Raw genomic sequence first — 22,590 nt, forward strand, 5'->3', positions numbered from 1 at the left:
AAATGCTGGTGTTGAGAGCACTGCCCAAAACTTTCCACCTGCAAATCTCCAGCTCAGAGTCTCTTTTCCAGAGATCCTAACTTAAGACAATTAGTGTCAGCAGTGGTCTAAGTAAGTAAACCATTCTTACTATGGATATTGACGCTGGATGCCCTGCCAGCAAGCTGGCAAGGAGAACGCCATCACTGGTGGGAGGTGCAGCCCTACAATTATAGCAGTTAGTTTATTAAAACTCTCACCTGTGATAAATGGGTTTGATATACTCACAGGTGCAGTATCTCAGGTTTTTCAGTGACTGAAGGAAGTAATAGTTAGAAGGAAATCGCATCAGGGGTCTCCTACTGAATGACTTTGACGCACCAGAGAAGACCAGTATAAGGCTGTGGGTGATTAATCACCAGTTGAAGGTGAAGTGCAAAATTCAGAGGGCCTCCCTGGCAGCATATAAAGAGACTCTTATCTCCTGCAGCTGGAGACAGGAAAAACACTGAGAATTCAGCCCAGGAATTAATTACAATAATAGCAGAGAGCTTTTCAGAGAAGGTTGAATTTCCAACAAAGACTGTGCCAGTGAGAGATTCCTGGTTGGGAAGCGTGAGATCCTGAGGCTTGAGCCAGGAACATTTGGGTTGATGGACTCATTATATTAGCTCTTTATCCCTTGAAACCTTTGGGCTTGAAGAAGAGGCCTGCTCCTTCCTTGTAAGGGCTAGCATGCCTCCATTGCTTGAAAATCATTCAGGAATCACTGCCTCACAGGGCATCATGAACACCCCTCAGCACCTGGCTGTAACTCCCTTTTAGTTTCCAAGCCGGGGAAGCGCTGAGTAGGCTAAGGAAGATAGGGAACTGTATCCTCAAAGACACTTGAGGGCACCTCCCAGTAAACTTCTAGTGGGTTCTGCAGGACCGAATCAATATACGCTGCAAGGAGTTGGGAGAATTTTATTGAGACTGCATCCTGAGGGTCCTGTATCAAAAAAAGTGTGCCCATTTTGGCAACACATATGTTAAAATTGGAACAATACAGAGAAGATCAGCATGGCCCTGCACAAGGATGACACGCAAATTCACAAAGTGTTCCATATTTTTATATGTGTAACTGAATCATTATGTTGTACACCAGAAATTAACACAATATAAATCACTTATACTTCAATGAAAATTTTTTAATTAAAAATAAAGTGTAATAAAAAGTAGAACATGAGATTGGATAAGTATTCCTTAGTTTATTGATAAGGGGAGAACTATCCTATGATAAAGGACCTAAAAAAATAGAGCTAATATACTAAGATGGTTCTTGGAAGCTTGGAGAAAGTGATAGCCTATAATAAGTAGAATAGAAAAGCTAAAAACTGCCATGGCAGACATGGGAAAAAAAGGAATTTAAAAATACACAAAAGTGGCCAAGCTACTGGATATATTATGTAAGGCTGGGAAACTTACCACTTAACCATGTTCTGAGGGAGAGCCTGGAATCCACCTCAGTTAGTTCAAGATGTGCAGATACTAACTACTATATATAAAACAAATAAATAACAAGTTTCTACTGTACATCACAGGGCACTTCATTCAACATCTTATAGGGAGCTAAAATTAAGAAAATATGAAAACGAATATATACATGTATACGTATGACTGAAATATTATGCTGTACCCCAGAAATAGACACAACATTGCAAGTCAACTATACTTCAATTAAAAAAAATAGTAATACACTGGTGAGAGAAACACCATCATCCTTGAGAAGCTCAAGGGCAGCTGTCCTCTCTTGGTAGGGCTCATGGCAATAAATGCTGTTAAAGAGCTGTGTTCTCTGAAGGTAAGAAGGATTTTTGCGAGCTTGGTAACACAGAGGTCCAAGGCAACATCTAACCGTCAGAAGCAAAGTGGGTACAACTGCCATGATGAGTAGCAAGTACCTGCCATGGGAGCTACCTCTCAGGAAGTTGCCTTTAAGTTACCTTTCAGACAATGTAAAACAATGCAAATAGAAACAATGCGAAAAGTCTACGAAAACACACGAGAAGCCAAGATTTGGAACTGGCACTGGCTCACTCGCTACCCAGCAGGTAAAGAAAATGCAATCCTGAACGGAAGGTGGGACATTGGTGCAAGGTGTGGCCCAACTCCTGACAATTTCACCAGTGGTGATCTGCAAAAATCACCTAGTAACACTTTGCAGGTGTGATGACATACCTATTGGTGTCAGAGAGGAGTAAATGTGAAATTCATGTGACCCACTTGGACACTTCTGTTGCTGGTTTCTTTTATTGTAATTGTGAAGAGACACTTGCAGCAACCCTGCTCTACGAAGACTGTGATCACCAAGGGCTTGAAACCCTCATGAATGGAGGTTTGGGTCAAACCACCAAATAAGCCACCAAGACTTTCAAAGGTGACTGCTGAGGAAGGAGACAGTGAGTACAGGATATGGCCCTGTGACCAACAGCAGTGACAGGCTATATTTGTTCAACCAACCACCGTCTTCCAAGGTTCCCCTCAGAAAGAGAAGCCCATGAGAATCAGAGAAGAACTGCTTCTTGAACACGTGTGGAGAAGTAGATCTGGGGCAGGGTGGGTAGGTTGGATGGGTAGAGGTAAGTGGCCCTGAAAATGTCCCCCTCACATAACTGATACATTCTGACTTCACTGCCACATTCCTGCCAGGACCCCACTTCCTATAGGCTGCTCCCAGCTAATGAATGATTGTGGCAGAAAATCCAGTGCCTTCCAGTGGACAACTTTGTCTTGAGGATTCTCCATATGCTTGATGAAACTCATAGAAGTGTACTAAAGGCTGGCATTTATTTTCCACGCAGCCCTCCTTCCTTCCCTCTTCGTTCACAGGGGTAAGACTTGCCTAACAGTCTGATGGATTTCCCTGCCTCCTCTGGCTGTCTCCTGGTATTCCTCATAGTCCCTTCCTCCCATACATCTTTTGTATCTCTAATCTTGTCTTGGCTTCTGTTTCTCAGAGGAAATAAACTAACACATATGTGATTCCCTAAGGGAGGGGAAATGCTTGAGGTGAGCCTCATGTTCACACTAGTTTCTAAATGTGTGCCACTTTCTGGATTAAAATGCAGAAAGTTAGGAGCCAAAGAGAATACAGTTTGCTTAACTGCAGAGCAGATACTGGATTTTTGGACCCCTGAGTATGCTAGAATTTGCAGGATAAGTAACAGAAGAGATAGAAATATACAGAGAAGTTGCCCCAGAATTCTGCTTGTGGTTCTTACGCATTATTGCTTGAGAGCAGGGCTGCAGTTGCCACAGTGAGTCTTAATAAGACCTAACAGAGAGTAGCTGCTGCAGGATGAGAGCTAATGCAGACACCAGAGGTCATGTGAGGATGGTAGATGTTGGAGTCACAATATAACCAACACTTCCTCTAATGTATTATCTCTCTCCAGTAGCCACCATACAGTTTTAGAAGAAAAGGAGAGATATGCAAAACATGTGACCCAAAGTCAAGAAAAAAAAAGAGTTCATAGAGACATATCCCAAGATGACCCAGATACAGAAATTATTGGGGGGGAAAAAACCTTTAAAACAGCTATAATAAGTATAGTAAAGATGTTGCAGGGAAAATTGGACATGATGAATAAGCAGATAGAGACTCTCAACTGATTTTTAAAAATCTACAAAAGTGAATTAAATGGAAACACAAAAACGCAAGATACAGTATCTGAAATGAAAAGTTTAATAGACAAGCTTAGTGGGAGATTAGATATAGCATGAGGAAATGTTAGTGAATTGGAACACAGTGCAGGAGAAATTATCGAACCTAGAGAATTAAGAGGAAAAAAAGACAAAACTAGGCTCAGTGACCAAGGCTAAATATCAAGTGATATGATACATGTCATCGGTGTTCCATAGAAGAGGAAAGAAAAAAATGGGTCAGAAAAAGAGCTCATGAATGATGGCTAAACTTCATGAAAAAATCAACCTACTTATCCAGAAAGCTTGTTAAACAACTTCTAGACATCATAATCAGACTGCTGAAAACTAAAGATAAGAAATAGAATGTTGAAAGATGTTGAAGAAAGCCAGAATTAAAGGTCCTTGCTTATAGAGGAATAAATACCTAAATCACAGCTGCCTTCTCATAAAAGAAATAATTAAATATAATGAAACAGCATCTGTAAAGTGCTGAGACAAAAACAATAAATACTATCTACTCAGTGTTCTATATCAAGCAAAAATACCCTTCAGAAAGTTGGGTGAGATGAAGAACATGTTGCCAACAGAACTGTATCGCAAAGAGTGTTGAAGGAAGTGTTTCAGGTGGAAGAAAAATGGTGCCACATGGAAATTCAGATGTGTACAAAATAAAGAAAGAAAACCAAAAGATGATAAACATACAGATGAATACAAACAAATATTTTCATGCTATATTATCTTTAATTTTTTTAAAGTAAATTAACTGAAGTAAAAACAATATTGGCAGTTTATAATATGTGCAAAATAAAAATATATGACAACAGCACAAAGTACTGGGGTAATACATGGAATTACTACTTACAATTTTCTTACATTTTACATGAAGCTTCATAATGTTATTATATGTTTTAAGTATGAACATTCTAATACATATAGCAGTCACTCTATAAAACTAATAACTAGAAATATAACTAAAGATGTAAAGAAAATAAAATGAAATGGTTAAAAAATGTTTGGAGTATGTACAAAAGGAGGTAGGAAAGGCAGGAAAAAAGAAAAGAAGAACAAAAAAAGGACCAAGTAGAAAAGTAGTATCAAATTAGTATGCCTAGACCAAAATATGTTAGTAATTGAGACTGAAAAATAGACTAAAAGCCCAAATTAGAAATTTAAAATTGTAAAATTTGAATAAAAAAATCAAGGCCTAATTACATCCTATCAGCAAATTCTCCTTAAAGGCAAAGATGAATAGAAAGAAGAAAAAGTTTACACCATACAAACTATCAATAAATACAGCATTGAAAACTCTCAAATCCAAGTCACAAAAGAGTATATACTCCATAAGTCCATCCCAAGGAGCTCAAGAACCAGATAAACTAATGTATGGTGAGACGAATAAGAAAGACTCATTGCATATGGTAGATGGAGAGTGAGTGGAGAGAGGACAGGATGATGGAAATGTTCTATGTGCTGGTCAGAATGCTGGTTATTACTTATAGACTTCACCAAACTCGTCAAATTGCATCCTTAGTAATAACAGTACATTTCACTGAACGTCAATAATTATGATATACATACTGATTTATTGATAATAAAATTAAAATGGCCCTCACTAAAGTCCACAGTGGACAAGGAGAAAGAATAGCTAAACTCATTGTTACACCTCTGTGGAAACTTCAGTTCTCATAGCCAATTGTACCTTTGTATAATTAAGTCTTTCTACCTTGATCAGGGAAGACTGGGTTGTTGGTTTGATATTCCAAAGTTTTGAAGCCAATCTTTTAACTATAAACATTATTAATTTATTAAAGCAATATAATCAAGGGAAGACTTTCTCTAAGTTTAAGAGTCAGGAATATGTGTGTATCATGTTGGTTCTCTGGAATTACAGAATAGCTACATAGCTGTGAATATATAAATGTAACCTGACTGTAGGGATTAAGAATGCTGAAGAGTAAGTGTGCCCGTCAGGAGGGGTCAAGACTAAACCAGAAATACTACAGAAAAGAAACTTGAGGATTGTAAAGTTTTGGCAGCCAAGCATAATCCTATGGAAAAAGCTTTGGCCACCAGCCTTCAAATACATTTAGCCCACTGGCAAAATCATCCCTATGCTGAGGTGAATAAAACAAGCTATTAGCTTCAAGGGCTTAATAATGCAAGCCTGCCCTTTGACACGTGGAGCATTTCTGCAGTGATGACAAAATCATATATCAGAGTCAGTAATTTGGTGGCTAGACATTGGATCATGAAAAATTTACGATGGAAGAGTTGCCACTGTCTGAGGGTTTTAGGATGTGGACTAGCTAACCTTTCTTTTCTAACAGTGTTATTCCCATTGCTTCACCTGTTTTTATTTTCTGTGATTTTTATAGAAACAAATATTGTTGATATTTATTCTGTCTTTGATTCCTTTGGACCCTGCAGACTTTGTGGTGTTTAGGTTTCTATCCAGATACAAGTCTATCTACCTAATGTAGATTTATCCGCTGAATGTTAAAGACTTATTTATTATCTCTTTTTATCTGATATGAAGTGTCGGTGCTACCTTTCAGTGGTAGATCTTATTTTTGCTGGTAAATGTTCACTCTCTTCTCTTTGTCGTAAGGAATTTACCCAGCCTTATTTGTATGGACACACAGCATGCAGAGCCCTACAGTCCTGTCTCACTGGTTTGGTTATTGGCTGCACTTTCTCTAGTCTTCTCCACTCTGCACTTTACAAAAGCTGAAGTTATCTAAAGTTCAGTACATTAGACAGGTAAATCATGAAGTATGTATCTTTTAATAGAATTATTTACACGAAGAACTGCAAATTCAAACACCTGCAAGGGCCAAGAAGTTAAAATATAAATATTTATATAAATAAAATATTTTAAAAATTCTGGAATAAACACAAATTATGAGAGGTGAAACAGCTGCTACTTAATGCCACCTAATTGTTACCATCAGAGTAAGTGAATCTGCTATTGACAAGTCTTAACGATATTTTTGAAAAGAAATCTGAAGTACTGACAAATAAGTATGTGTGTGTTTATTTTATTTCAGTCCAGTTTGTGGAAAAACAAAAGTCTTCTGCAGGCCATATCCAGCACCAGTTTGCCAGTTAGTAATGACCTCAACATTATTTTTCTTTAAAATCTTCAAATAATAAACATTAAAAATCATTTTAAATGTCTGCTTCACAAAATTCGATTTACATAGAACTGTTCCATGTTATAATACGTGTATCAAAGCAATATTTTCCAGAGATACTCATTGTGTACTATTATAACAATAAAAGCAATTACATAGATACAGATACCTAAAAAGACACACACAAATACATTTTTTAGCCTTGAACTATTTTACTATTTCTCTTTTGCTTTTATTATGGTGAATTGAAAATAATATAAAGGAAGGTGGGTCCCATTAAAGAGGATGTTAAGTGGGTGATTAGATTGGGCAATATAAGAAAATACTAGGAGAGGAGAAAGAAATTGGTTAAATCAGATACAGGAGAGACTTTCAGAAAGTACACAAAGATCAAAGAAATTACAACCCCAAGCAATGAACTTCCTAGATAGTGACACACAAAATTGCCTATTAAGTGACCACTATTCAATAGCTAAGCAGTTTGGAGTAACATTTAGCCTGATGGTTACTCTCTTTCTACCAGATAGTTTTGCCCATCACCATTAAGCAAAGAAAAACAGCAAAAGGAGAACACAAAAAATATCACTAGGTAATAAGGTAGGGCACCTAGGACTTGCCAAAATGTGTATGGGATAGTGCGTCTGTTTATTTTTAACATTTCAGGAGTCTGCACAGTTGGAAATAAAATAGCAGGAGCGAGGACTGTAGAACTAAATGAGTTAAAGACTTTATAAGCGTTTAATATGTGGACTGTGAGCAAGTGAAGTCCTATTCCAAATTGAGGCATATTTGACTAGCAGTAGTTAAAAGAGGTCAGAGAACATTTCAAATGGTTATTACAAATTAAAGGATATTTGACTAACAGTATATGAGAATTGTCTCTTCTAAGGGCATTCATGTTTAAATAGAGATTAAGTATTAAATACAAAGGATAATGTAAGTGACATGGGCTAAATAATGGGGAAGAATTGAGAATGGCAGTGATAGGATTTTTCCTGTTCTTCCAGAAATTATACAAGATTCATAATTGTATCTTGTACCTAAATCAAAATCACCCTTCTGCTGTAAGCTTACTATATTTGGTTACTACTGATGAAAAGAAAAAGTAACAGAAGGACAATGAATATACATACAGAAAAAAAATCTGTGAAGTTTTTATGAATATTTACGTGGGCAAAATGAATTAAGTTAGAATAAAGTTTTAAAACTGGGTATTTTGTCCAGAAACAAATAAAGAGATTGAGTTGATTAGTGGTGAACAGCTGAATTTTCTCATTAATATGCTTCTTGTTTTCTTGATCATTGATTTATAGGTAAAAGGCTTTGTATGAATAATTCTCACTATATTGCAAGGTCATAAACAAGAACTTCAGTCAGCTCATCTGTGATGGTTAATTTTTTCTGCCAACTTGATTAGGCCATGACACCCAGGTATTTGATCAAGCACCAGTCTAGGCATTGCTGTGAAGTTGTGTTTTTTTTAGATGAGAGTAACATTTAAATCAATAAACTTCAAGTAAAGCAGATTACCCTCCATAATGTGGGTGGGCTTATAAGCTGAAGGAGTTAAGGAAAAGTAGACTGTGGGGTTCCCCAAGGAAGAGGGCGGTCTGCCTCCAGACGGCCTTGGTACATGAGCCTCAGCATCAACTCTACCCCCTTCCAGGGTCTCCAGCCTGCCAGCTTATCTGACAGAGTTGGAAACTGCCAGCCTCCACAATTGTGTGATTAATTCCTTAAAATAAATCTCTTTCTTTCTGTATGTACACACATTCTATTGGATCTTTTTCTCTGGAGATCCCTGACTACTACACCAACATTCCCATTATTAAAATGCCATGCATGCTAGCAAGGAACAATTGGAATTTGAAATTTAAAAAACACCATTTATATTGGCACTCAAAAAATGATTTAGTTAGATACATATCTAACTAAATATGTACAAGATCTATATGAGCAAAAGCACCAAATTCTGATGAGAGGAATCACAAAAGAGCTAAATGAATGAAGAAATAATCTATGTTTATGGATAGGAAGACTCAATATTGTTAAGATGTCAGTTCTTCCCAACTTTTTACAGATTCAAAACAATTCCAGTCATAATCACAGCAAGTTATCTTCCAGATATTGACAAACTGGTTTTAAAGTTTATATGGAGAGACCAAAAAAACCAAAATAGTTAATACCGTATTGAAGGAGAACAAGGTTGGAGGAGTGACACTACCAGACTTCAAGATTAACTTTAAAGCTGTAATATCAAGACAATGTGATATTGGTGAAAGAATAGACAGATGGATCAGTGGAACAAATAAAGTACCCAGAAATAAACCCACATAAGTATATTCAGCAGATCTTTGACAAAAGAATAAAGGCAACAAAATTTAGAAAACATAGTTGCTCAACAAATGGTGCAGAAACAACTAGACACACACATACGAAAAGAAAAGAAAAAAGAATTTAGACATATACCTTACACTTTCTGCAAAAATTAACTCAAAATAGAAAGGAAACCTAAATGTAAATTGGGAAACTGTAAAAGTACTGGAAGATAACACATGAGAAAATCCATCTGTCCATGGGTTTGATGATGACTGTTTTAGATACAGCATCAAAGGCATGATCAATAGAGGAAATAATGGATAAGCTGGACTTAATCTAAGTTATAAACTTCTATGAATGTCACTGTCAAGAGACAGAAAACAAGCCATAGACTAGAAGAAATATTTGCAAAAGGCATATATGATTAAGGACTGTTATTTAAAATATACAAAAAGCTCTTAAACCCAGAAAAAAAAATGAACAACCTGATTTTAAAATGGACAAAAGATCCAAACAGACATCTCACCAAAGAAGATATACAGATGGCAGATAAGCATATCATATGTTGTCAGAGAAATGCAAATTAAAACAACAATGAAATAGCACTACACACCTATTAGATGGCCAAAAGCTAAAACGCTGAAAACAACACTGGTGAGGGTGTGGAGGAACATGAACTCTCATTCTTTGCTGGTGGGATGGAAACAGTACACTTGGTAGTCACTTCGGGTTTCTTACAAAGCTAACCATAATCTTACCATCGATCCTATCAGCAACAGCACTCTTTGGTATTTTCCCAGATGAGTTGAGAACATGTCCACACACAAACACAAATACCTGCACATGTTCAAAACAGCTTTATGATTGCCAAAACTTGGAAGCAACTAAGATGTCCTTTAGTAGGTATTTGGACAAGTAAACTGTGGTAAAGCCAGATAATGTAATATTGTTCAGCATTAAAAAGAAATGAGCTTTCAAGCCACGGAAAAAATCTGGAGGTATCTTTAAAGCATATTACTGAGTAAAACGAGGCAATATGGAAGGGCTGCATACTGTATTATTCCAACTTTATGACTTCTGGAAAAGGCCAGCCTACGGAAGTAGTAAAAAGATCACTAGTTTCCTGGAACTGACTGGGCTGCGGGGAATGGATAGCCAGAGCACAGAGGACTTTCAGGGCAGCAAAACTACTCTGTACGATGCTATAAGGGTGGATATCATTGTACATTTGTCAAAGCCCATAGAATATACAGTACCAAGAGTGAACCCTAATGTAAGCTAAGGACTGTGAGTAACAGTGATGCATCAATGTACTTTCATCGACTTTAACAAATGCACCACTCTGGTGTGAGACGTTGATAGTCGGGGAGGCTGTGCATGTTTGGAGGTGACCACACATGTGGCTGAGCCGCTCTGACTCTGTTTGTCAGCTCCATCCTCCCCACTCCCCTTCCCTCATGACTGAACTTTTCACAAGGAATGCATCCAAGCCAGATGAGTTCCCTATCAACTTTTATCCTTGCCTTCATCTGATGACGAAAACTGGAAGAATGCCTTTTGCTAATGCAGGTAGTTAATGGTCTTGGGCGTCCAGGGGAGGAAAAAGCCCTGGTCTTAGTCCCTGTAGAAGTGCTTCTTGCTTCATAGTCAGATTCTATTTTTAGCTTTGGCCCCTTTAAATTCTCCTGTACCACCTGTACCCATGGGTGGTCAGTGCAGCTACGAATACCCCTGGATCATCTGTGTGCTAGATCCTTACTGCCTGTATGTAAGTTACCCACAATAAACTTCCTCATTGCACTTTTGGAATTGCCTGCTTTGTTTTTCGATCTCAAAGTTCCTTCTCAGTTCGGAGGATATTATTCAATATCTTTGCCTCCCAAGTGGATATATTGGAAGTCTGTACTTTCTACTGAACATTACTATCCACCTAAAACTGCCCTAAAAAATAGTCTATTAAAAAATGTCATGGGCTATTAAAAATTCCACCATGAGATTGCAAATGTCTATTCATTTCTTTCCAGCTGAAGTTGAGGGCACAGCCAGCAATTAAAACATGATTTACATTAAGTTAAAGGATAAAGTAGCATTTTAAAACCAGCTGCCATTACTTGCATTATTTATTCATAGGGTGCTGTGTAATTGCAGATTTGTGCTGAATAAAGACAAATGTGTTCTCTTTATTGAAGAACTTACAGTCCAAAGATAGAATGGAAACTTAGGAACAACTTTAATTTTTCAGGATCATCAAAACAGGCATTCTAATGGAGGAAGTTAAGCCCAAAGGACTCTTCTGTGGATAAGACTTTTTACCCAACATCTATATTTACAGTTCTTGTACCTAACAGCATATTGAGAAGAACAAGACTGTCCTCAACTTGGCATTAGTGTTGGCCTGTATTGTTTTTTTTTTTGACTTCGCAAATTGTTATGGATGCATATTTTATGAATCTAATAATATCAAACAAATGACATTAAATTACACTCTCAACACTGAATTGTTCATATATGGAAAGGGGAATCTCTTGAGTTTCACTGAACCATTATCTATCATTCAGAAGTGTTCACCTCAGTATGAAAGGTGCTATGCTTAATGAATTCAGAAACAGCAGCTTTATATAATTGGAGAGTTAATTTTTTCTTTTCTTGATATTTAAATTTTCTTATATGTTTCCGTAACTAGTTCTTGGTATGCTTTAGTTGTGTTGTTTGTGGGTTTGTTTTGTTTGGGCCAGGTGAATTGTTTCCCCAAATTTACCTTAAAGCTTAATACATGAATTAAAACCACTATCCTCTTGAAGCTTTTCATGGTGCAACTTTCCTATCAGAGAAGACAGTTCGACACTGTGGAGCGTTAGATTATTATGATCACACTGAAGACATGTCCCACTACTCTCGCTTCCCACTTCCTGTTCCAACAGTATTAAACTACTTCCAAGTTCCCCCAAAGTTCCAGCATTTTATTCCTCTCTGTGTGTACGTACTTTTTCCTCTGCTTACAATGTTCCACCCTCCCTCTGCCTGGCTTCGCCCTTCACTTTGCAAACCTCAGTGTATGTGTGCCCTTTCCCAGGAAGCTCACCTTCCCTGCTGCCAAAGACAAACATTTTATCTGTTTCCATCCAGTAGCTTACCCAGATACAAGGTATATACTTCAAATGCTGCTGTTTAGCTCATGGTGCCGTACTGCAACTTATTTTTATTTAGTTATTTTTCACAACCTGTCCCTCTCTGAGTGAGTGATCTTTGTGTCTGGTTAGATGCTGTACTTTATTCATCTCTGTGTTCCCATGGCCTTACACATTGTCTGGCCCATAGGTGTTGCTTAAAAAGTGTTGGAAGAATTTAATAAAGTGATGCATATTACTCCACAGCAGCAGCAGCAGCGAGTAGCGTTTTATTTGAAATCCAGAATATGTTTGTTTACTGCTTAAAAATCAAAAGATAACCTAGAGTAGTTAGCTTCCTAACCATGCATTGCTGCCCCTCCACTTCCCGCCCCCACCCCTCCCCGTGGCATCTCAATATCCTTTTAACTTAAATGAGAAGCTGTTTTATTCTTGCTGTTTCTGCTGGTTGAGAAGTCAGTGTGATAGAGATGCATTAATGCAAGCGGGATTTGCCTAGACATCAATAAACGCAAAAGGCTCCCGGCGGGCCACTTGTAGTGTCAATAAAGGTTCATAATTACTTGCTCCTTTGAGCATTTTAGACCCAACCTCCTATTTGCTCTGTTGTAAATAGGAGACTGAAGACTTGAGAGGTTCTTAACTTTTTAAATCTTAGGGGAAGAATGGCAAACATTGCCAGGGATCGCAGGTTTTTAACCAAAGGTGTTGGCTGTTAGCTGTGTTATTTTAGGCTGTCAAGGGACTAGAAATTAAGAATACCTGCTTTTGCCCTCCTCCTTCCATGGAGGATTGGTGGTGAGTCTCACCTTTTCTGGGTTTAGGGAGGTGTAAACCCCAGGTACCAAGAGTGGATGACAGCTGGAGACACTGCTCAACCTGAAGGAACAAGGAACTGAACTGAGAGAGGCTCTGGGGGAAGGGATGGAGGCGGAGAGCTTGGAACCTGCTCAGATACATGGGGGAGATCCTGGCTTCCGGACACTGTCTCACGCGAGGGTACCACGGACCCATCTCCAGCAGCCCCGCGGTAAAAGCCAAACCATGGCGTGGTGTAACCGGAGTAGCAAGCTTCTCTTTGGGTGAGGGTGGGGACCAAAGACGTGGAGAGGTACTCTGACTAAAGACTTGACCCCAAGAATGGAAAAGTACCCCTGCCACACAATACAGTAGAAGTGACAAACAAACAAAACAAACAAAAGACAGTAGAGGGGAGGAGAGGGTGAAAATTAGGCTAAATACACATTATTGAGACTTTCAGAGAACTTGCTCTTCCGTCTTCCTTTCTTCTTCCTTCCTTCGTGTGTGTGTATGTAGGTACACTTGCGTTTAAACAGCAGTTTCTGCTTTTCTCATAATCCTGTTTCTCCACAGCGAAGTTTAAGTGGGATTGGGTTTTCCTTGACTGCTGCGTGAGGAGTTTCCAAATAGCAATGAATAAGAGTCACATAAATATCCATAAAGTTCCTAGTGACACCTCTGTCATCACTTGCTTCCTGCAAGATTCTGAGTTGGGGTGGTCATCTAGGACCCTCCCTGAGTGGACGATCTGCTGATCCGCTCATGTGTGTATCTGTACTTTCCAGATTGAGCTGTGCACGGAATATAAAACGTCCTCCGACTCCTTCCCCCTCCCTCCCCCACGCACTCTGCTAGGAAGGCGTGCGTTTGTGTGTGCGCGTGTGTATATTTAGCAAAGACACTTGGAAGAACCTACCCCTCTTGCTACCCACCCCGAGCTTTATCCGAGCAGGACATATCTCTGATCTGTCCCCAGCTGAAGTATCCCTTCCACGCTGATGCGGACAGACTATCTCGGTGCTTCCTTGTACACGGAGGTAACGCTTTGGTGTCCCGGGAGGGCGACCAGACTTAATCCTAGTGCGCTGCGCTCTTCACACGATGTGCGAGTACTGGTGCGTGCGTGAGTGTTTGCGTGTGTGTGTGTGTGTGTGTGTGTGTGTGTACATGACTGTGATTTTGTGAGCTTCCTCTCCCGGCACTGTGCAGGCAGCGCCGGCGACGTTACTCTCCAGCAACGCAAGGCAACAGCAGCCTCCGCCCCCTCAGTCCCGTGATTGGCTGGTTTTGCTCATCATTTCCCTGCTAGGAAAAGGGAAGGGCCAGTGACGCCCCCGAACCCAGCTGCAGAAGCGGCCGCCACCTCCAGTGCACAAGGTGTCTCTTCTGAAAAGAAATCTGAGCCCCAGGGAGGCAGCGCGGAGAGACTAGGGCAGGGCTGGCGGGAACCGCGAGGGAGAGCGCTGGGCAGCGTTGAGAGACCAGCGGGAGCTCGGCCGCAGAGGACCCTCGAGACCTGCTGCTGAAATCCCAGCCCCACGCTCTCCTCGCGCTTTACAGATTACCCCCCACGTCCCCGCGACTACATCTCCCCAAAACGGAGCCTTCACATGAAGAGAAGGTGAGGGAGCTGGGGCAACCAGGACTTTCCCGGGCACCCAAGATGCGCTCCATTAGGAAGAGGTGGACGATCTGCACGATAAGTCTGCTCCTGATCTTTTATAAGACAAAAGAAATAGCAAGAACTGAGGAGCACCAGGAGACGCAACTCATCGGGTAAATGCAAAGCTTCATTTTAGGATATGACAAAAAGTCTACCCGTAAATGAAATGTGAATATAGACTATAGAGTGAGGGGATAGTATGTGTGTTCGTGTCAGCTTGTGTGTGTGTTCCGTCCCAGGAATTAAATAACAAAGGCTGTTGTTGAGGTGTGTGTGCTTCTCTACGGCGTGCTCCCGGTACGAGTTCAACTTGCACTGTGCGGTGATAGTGACAGTTGTGTTGGCGCCAGGGCTCGCACGCCAAGGAGAAGTCACCGCAGAAGTGTCAACAAAGAACGGGTGCCCTTGTCCTTTTCATGACAGGTCAGAACTCATCCGAGATGTCTTTATTCACCATCTGGTTGTCCTGCCTTCTTTCTCTGCCCTATCGCTATCCGGAGATTCTAGAGAAAGCTGGCTTCCTGAAAGGCTGAAGTTAAAGCCCAGAAAGCAGGAAATGTGTCTCCTCTGTTTCTTTACAATTCTTTGGCATTGGATAGGTCTGTGTATCTTAATTTTAATTAGAAACTCCAGGACAACCAACGATACTTACTTGCTCTCCGTGGGTAAAATGCATGGGCGTCATGGTTACAGTTTTGGAAACCGGGTACTGTAGCTTCACACAGACTGTATTTCTGCTTTCTTTAGTTTGTCTAGATGAGTGCAGAATCTTCCTCCACCCAGTAAGTTCTCTAAATATCACACTTCCTTCCTCCCTCCCCCTGGCCTCTGTGTCTTTGAAGTTTACCCAGGAGGTGGCTGCGACTTTGTGTTGCTTACAGAGCTTGGAAGCGTTTTCTGAGGATGTGAACCTGGTTGTCAACTCTGTTCAAAGTCCTGTTTCGGAAATCCTCCCTCATCTGGAGGCGTCCGTTGTTGCTATCGGAAACTCAGAACTAGCAGAGATATCAGCCTGGTTTTTATTTTCCCTGACATTTATGAAAACGAAGCTAGAACCTTTGCCATTGTGTGTGTTGGGGCGGGAGAGGGGCGCACAGGACCGCTAAAATGTGCGTGCGCGTACACACACACATACACACACACACACGCACAGAAACTTCATGCACTCCATTTCGTAATATTCCTGCTCCCCCCTAAGTAAAGAGAATTTAAGTGAGCAAGACTCCGGCTTATCCTTACAGAATAAATTGTTATTTTGTAGCAAATTAAGAAAGAAGTACAATCTAAAAGGACTGAAAGAATGAAAAAGCATATAAGGGATGGGTTGGATGATTGTTATGCATCAACAAATCTCTAAATGGTCTATTTTATTCGGGGCGGGGGGGGGTGCGATGCCGAACTCTATGAGGCCGTTAACACACGGAGTGGGTGGGTGGAAAATTCAGCCTAGCTCGATTGTCAGAAAAGAAGGGCTCCGGGCGGGGGTGTGGGCATCCTCTGTAGACCTGCGCTTTCCAGGCAGACAAAGGGGTCTTCAGGAAGGTGGTGAACCGGCGCCTGGGGGAAAGGCGGAGGCTGGGGCGTGGGGGTCGAGGCTCTTTGTTCCCTTCCGGTCTGGTGGGCTCCGAAGATAAGCTTGAGTCCAGACAAAGCGGCCAAGCCTCGCCAGGACTCTGAGGTTCGGGCCCTTGGCTCGCAACCTCTGGAGAGCGAGAGTGGGCGGGACGAGTGAGGCGAGAGGAGGCGCCACACGCTGCCAAGGCGCCTTCTCCCAGCCTCCCTAAACCGCCGGCAGGAAGGAGGAGCGCACCCCAAGTCCCTCTGGGGGAAACAGACTTGGGATGCCCCCACTTCGCGGGCGACCTTCCTCCTGTGGCCTTTGCTGGACGCGGCCGGGCGTGGACGAAGAGGAGGCGGGCGCAGGCAGGCAGGGACGCGGCGGTCGGGCTAGCCGCGGGGTTTCTCCCGCACCCTTTTCCGGCTGAGCCGACCTTTCCCAGCTCCTCTGAGATTGCGCGGGGCGGGCGCAGGAGTTAATGAAGCAGGAGGAGAGGTGCGCACAGGGGCCTCCCCTTGCTCCCCGAGGGCTGGCAGCGTGGGTGGAAGAATGAGCGAGGAGACGGGGGAAGTTGTTGCAGGAATCAGGCCCCCTTAAAAATAATAATAATAACTTTTACTGCTCAGTCTCCAGCCGGGCTCCTCCTCCCTAATTAATCGCGTAATGACGGCTGTGCGGGGCGAGGCGGAGAGCCGACTGCCGGCGTCGCGCGTGCCCGTGTCCCTCAGCGCCCGCTCCCGCCGCCGCCGCCGCCGGCTCTTCCCTGAGACCCTGGAGTGGGCGCCGCCGGGGGCAGCGTGAGGACCGCTAGTGCCCCTGGGTGCCTTTTCCCTCCTCCCTCGGATGAATCGTTCAGAGGAAAAGCTTGTGGTACCAGTTGAAGATTTCGTTTCAACTCCTGACTAGTGCAGCTGGTGGAGGAGTTGACTCATCAAACATTCGTCTTTTTGACTCTCTTTCCAAGCCACGTGGAGGGGCTTCTTTTGAGATGAGTAAACTAGAGTGGCCGTTTGGCCCCAAAACCCGGGCCAGTAATCAACAGTGAGGTAACCGTTAGTCGCTGACCTTTGGGGGGCACTGCGTGCCTTGAGAGTGGGCAGTAGATTCACTTAAGGGCCTTATGTAGTCCTTGTGTCATAGAACATCCTCCGAGATTCATATTTAGCTTCCCTGCTACCATTTTTGCCATGTTTATTCGACCTCCCTTCCTTTTAACTGGGGGTCCCAACTAGAGTCAGTGCAAGTGTTCTTGTTCTATTATATATATATATATATATATATATATATATATATATGTATGTATGTATAAAAATACTGAGCAGTCATTCCACGTGGAAGGAAAAAGAACAGGAGCACAACTTTCCTACCAACCATCCATGTTCCCGTATCTCCATAGGAATTCTAGCAGCATGTTTTTTATAAGGAATTATTGGAGAATAAGTCAGGTAACTATTAGATATTTAAAAGTATTCATTTCAGAGCAAATCTATTCATTGCCTTATGTTGATTAGTTAATAAAGTTTAACTCAACGGGCATTGGGGGTTGAAATGGTCTATTTTTGATTGATTTTTTTTCTTAATAGGAAAACTGGCACTTGCCTCACAATTGACCTATAGTTTTACTAGCTCTGTGTGCTCTTTGGGTATAATTTGAAATGTGTTAACTTAAGGGTCCTATAGGTAAAAATATGTGGGTATGCTCATTTAATGAGATAATATATATGAAAGTGTAACACTAACTTTAATACCATATAAACATTTGTTTTGATTATTATTCCTTAAAATTTGCCACATACTCTTTTCCTTGTTGCCCATGAGACTTTAACTTAATTTTCTTATTATCTAGAAATCTTTATAATTTGACTGTGTGCTTTTGGTTATCTCACTAAATGATCACCAGTATTAGTTATGAAACTTTCGGTAGAACTGACAGTGGAGATAAGCATTCGTACTTAGAGTGTTAATTATTGTCAGCAAAGTTAGTTCCAGTTTGTTCCAGGGTAGAACACACTTTTGTAACTCAGGAAACCAGAACCTGCATGTTACTTCATATGTTATATTTGGAATTCTACTAAAAGCCATGGACAGTAAGTTAAGGTAGTACATCTCATCTTTATTTTTAGTTGTTTTAACACTTAAGTAATGAAAACACAAAACTGCCTGCTGTTAGTGTTCAGGTTTACTCTGATGCAAGTTCTTTTCATTTAAATGATTTAAATTTTTATATTAAGGAGGAAATTTAACCTAAGGGAACCCATTCATTCCAAAGCCAAGTCAAGAAGAGTTTACGGTGGGGCTGAATGTAGGGCTTTTGGGGACCACATTCATGAAACCAAAATTAATCATATTTGTTGTGTACTGCAGAATTAATAAATTGTAGTAATGCTGGCAATTCATACTTCGAAGAGAAAAATATTTGTAAAGACTCATAATTATTGATTAGTTTCTGTCACGGGAATCGCATAAGTAACTAAGTGGATTTCTCTTAGCTCCATATAAGCAAGAATACTTTATAGTATATATTGCTTTATGTTGGGTTATTTTTTTTGAGGTGTTGAGTGATTATCCCTTTAGAAGTACGTTTTGAGTTTTCCTGTATAGAGCCGTATGGAAGAAATGTTTTCATGCAAGAAATGTTTTCGGTGCAGCTGTTTAGCAGTTGTGTGTGATCTGGAATGAGAAACTAGTAGGGGGTGGTAACATCCTTCATGCCTTGCATTCACAGGAAGGAAAAGCCTTTTCTAAGACCAAATACAAGATCACAAGTGAGAAATCCCTTGGGACTCATTTAACTTTATACAAAGAAATTTTCTCCAGAGCCTCAAATTGTAGGAAGCCTGGCCTTCTCACACTGAATTCCATTGACTTCAAGGAGAAGTGTGACTAGTTGTAGCTATTTTCATTCAGAGTTCTTTCCAGTGATAGAAATCTGAAATTTGACTCTGAAAACAATTCAAAGAGCAGAGTAATATGGTAGCATTTCATTAATGTAAAACTGATTTAAAGTTTTAAACCACTTTTTTTTTAATCTTAGAAGTTCTGAAAAGGGTCTGCACATTATAAGTCATTCCACCTTATAGCAATGTATCTATATCTACCTGTCAGTAAAGCAGTCTTCCACAGATATTTTAAAATGCCAGCTTTCTTCTCATATAAAAGCTTGTTGGTGGTGAAAATAATTATTATAGCAGTCTGTGATTAGAAAAAGATGGTATTGATACGCCAGTTATTAGCAAGGTGAAGATTGGGAAGACCCTACACCGAGAAATGATGAGAGTTTGTGTCCATGCTTCTTGAAGGCACATCTCCTAAAGTGTGATGGTTAACTCTTTATATCCAAATTTTCATCCAGATGTAGTTTTATCATTAGAAATGTAATATAAAAATTGACTCTGAGCCACTGAGTAGTAATTGCACCCTATGTTTCCTTGCATCGTAAATGACCTCGATACAATGGCTATTATTAGCCATGTATAGGCATGCAAGTGTATCATTTTCATCAGTAGGACATTTAAAAATATTAATTTTTATAGAGTTCTTAATTTCACAGGGAGTAGTTGCATTTGATGTTTTGAATTGCTTCAAATTGAAACTACATGTTTAAAAAAGAAGGCAAACCAAAATACCAAACTATAAGCCTCCAGTTACAGAATTCATCTGGCAGCTGTTACATAGGCAATGTTTCCATTGATAGTAAGGGAGCACTGCCTACATAATAAACACAGATTTAGACTTTGTGCCTGAACAAATAGCCATGTTACTTTTTAACTATGTTTTTGAGATTCTAAAAAATTAAAAGGTAGCATGTAAAGAAATACATGCAGATATTGATAGGGCTATACCGTAAATAGGTGGCTTTTTAATTCTCTGAGTCTGGGTTTACAGCTATAAAGTATAAAGAAATAGTCTATTGAAACAATGCATAAGTTTATCTATAAAGATCCTAATGGCATGAATGCGATCATAAGTATTTGTCACCATCATCACCACCACCAGAACCCTGCTATGAGCATGCCGAATGATATACTTGCCTGATACTGTTGATTGGTGAGGGTAGCACAGTTGACTTTTTGATATAATAAAAGATACCAGTAATAACGGCTACTGAATGGGTTTCCTCTCAATTACAATATCTCCTCACCACCAGCTATCAGGAAGTGTCTCATTGTTGAGATCTTTTGAGACCAATGCAGTTTTAGAAATTAGCACTTCACTTGTGCTTTATAAATTCCTTTCACATACAGAGTCTCAATCCTCATGAAGTCAAAGCATATTAGATACTATTTTTGCAATTTTAAAGCTAGGCTAAGGCCACAGTAGCTTGGGAAGAGAATATTGTCGAAGGACATACAGCCTAACAAGTGGTAGAATTACAGACATGCCCAGATCACCTGATAATCTAAGGTCTCCTTACTTCAGAACAAAAGCTCTTTCCATTATATTTCTGTGTCTTCTGTGAAAATAAAATTACAATATTGGGATGCAGGAGAACTGGCCAAACATCCTGTCTGTATTGTCTAAACACAGCAGGGAGGGAGGGACTAAAGGGGAACAGAACTTTGATGGGAGTTTTTTTTTTTTTCTTGAAATAGCACAAAGATCTTTTCTTTAGATGAAAATATTTTTATTTCAAAAATAGTAAGTGTAAATGATTGTCCTGATAAAGCCATATTCACCTAATCTTTATAATGCCTTCCATCATGCTCATACAACTGTTCTTCTAACTTGTAGAAAAAGTTGCATCTATAATTTGTCACCTGTACTCTAAATCAATTATGTATTATGCTACGTAAACAAAATGCAGCTTACTTTCACAAAGCTGACATTTTGGTTTTTTTTCAGAGATGGTGAACTGTGTTTGAGTCGATCACTTGTCAATAGTTCTGATAAAATCACTCGAAAGGCTGGCTCTTCAATCTTCCAGCATTCTGTAGAAGGTTGGAAAATCAATTCCTCTTTGGTCCTGGAGATAAGGTGAGTTTCCTTAATAAGGCATAGTAAATTTCACATCATGTTCCAGAACACGCTGGGCTTGGCAAACTTACATTGAATGCTTGATTTATAGTTTAAGTATGAATACTTTAATAAGAGTGAACCAGCTCTATTTAATGTTGCTCACTGAAGGATGTGAAACCATAAAACTGAAATCATTATACAGTGAGAAATTTAAGGATGAATATGTGAGTTTTTAATATACTGTCTTTATACTAATGGAATAAAATATTCAACAGAATCCTAATATTTAACATACTATTCTTTACTCTATTACTCAGGATGGACATATATTTTGAGAATTATCTTTAACTTCTCTAAAATCTTCATACTGATCTTGTATTTTCTCACACTGGATAAAAATAGAACCTATCCAACTCCTCTTTTACTAACAATTAGAAATAAATTTGACTTTCTCTGTGAATGGGTATTTCTATGTGAGCTCCTGTAACAAAATTCTCAATAATTATATCCTAAGTAGGTAAAAATCAGCAAATAAGCTTTCTAGAATATTGGTTTATTTTTTTTGTAGGATTCTGGCATTTAAAAGCTTAAACAGCTCTTAAAATCAAACTTATTGCCCACACATATCCATTATATCTTGTTTTCTTTGATTATAATCCTCTAATAAGAAAGTTAGGGCCAGACCTTCCTAATTATGGAGGAAGCAGGCAGATCATTTTTTCTACAGTAACATTGCTGCATTGTTTGGTATGTTTAATCAGAGAATTTTAGTAAATCAGAGCTCTTTTAAAAAGTTCAAGAGAACAACCATTCTTTACATAATACAATCATTGCATTTTTCTAGTATTGGCAAAATGCTAGTTATTCAATGATTGGATAGTAACACAGATTTTGTAAGGGTAGGTTAGTGGTTAAGAGGGTAAGCTGCTGATCTTTGGATTTCTGCCTCCTCACTTCTTGAATCACATCTACGTCTAATATAGATTATAAGCAACTATAACTACTAGAAAGAGTCTGCTGCACTCATCTTTAGAGTTTGCATAGCAGTTTATAGAATGCATTGCAGCAAAGGCACTCACTGAAATATACTTCAAAGAATGTCTGGGAATTAAAAAGAGATGAGTGCCAGGGAAATGCAGGCATGGTTAGGCTATTTTGTTTTAAGCATTCAAAGTGACTGGAATGGCAACAGGAATCAAACCACAGCAGTGTCAGCTGGTATATGTCTGTTGCTTTTAGTTCAGAGAGAACTCTGTGTATTTGTAGGCAGAGTACCAGAACAAGGAGATGACTAGAGTCTGATGTAGTGCAACTCTGATACAGTTTATAAATTGGTGTCTTCTGGGTAGAATATGGTCAGCAAGC

At 39.8% G+C, this 22,590-nt stretch overlaps 1 protein-coding gene and 1 non-coding gene across 3 annotated transcripts in view; both read left to right on the forward strand.

Moving 5' to 3' along the window:
- Window positions 1–984: 984 nt before the first annotated feature.
- LOC116278207 (U6 spliceosomal RNA) lies at window positions 985–1,092 on the forward strand. Its single transcript, XR_004187604.1, has one exon. It is a non-coding gene; the product is annotated as a U6 spliceosomal RNA (small nuclear RNA).
- Window positions 1,093–14,387: 13,295 nt separating this feature from the next.
- The window catches only part of ST8SIA4 (ST8 alpha-N-acetyl-neuraminide alpha-2,8-sialyltransferase 4), an 87,476-nt gene continuing 79,273 nt past the window's right edge, over window positions 14,388–22,590 (forward strand). The window contains exons 1-2 of one of the 2 annotated variants that reach the window (XM_006207971.4): window positions 14,388–14,824; window positions 21,112–21,243. In XM_006207971.4, coding sequence (XP_006208033.1) covers window positions 14,712–14,824; window positions 21,112–21,243 — 245 coding nt within the window. In that variant the 5' untranslated portion in view covers window positions 14,388–14,711. Of the gene's footprint in view, window positions 14,825–16,511; window positions 16,765–21,111; window positions 21,244–22,590 lie in introns of those variants that run through there. The other variant, XM_072958336.1, reaches the window with a different exon arrangement.

The sequence above is a fragment of the Vicugna pacos genome, chromosome 3 (genome assembly GCF_048564905.1).
Source record: "Vicugna pacos chromosome 3, VicPac4, whole genome shotgun sequence".
In the NCBI taxonomy this organism is placed as follows: Eukaryota; Metazoa; Chordata; class Mammalia; order Artiodactyla; family Camelidae; genus Vicugna; species Vicugna pacos.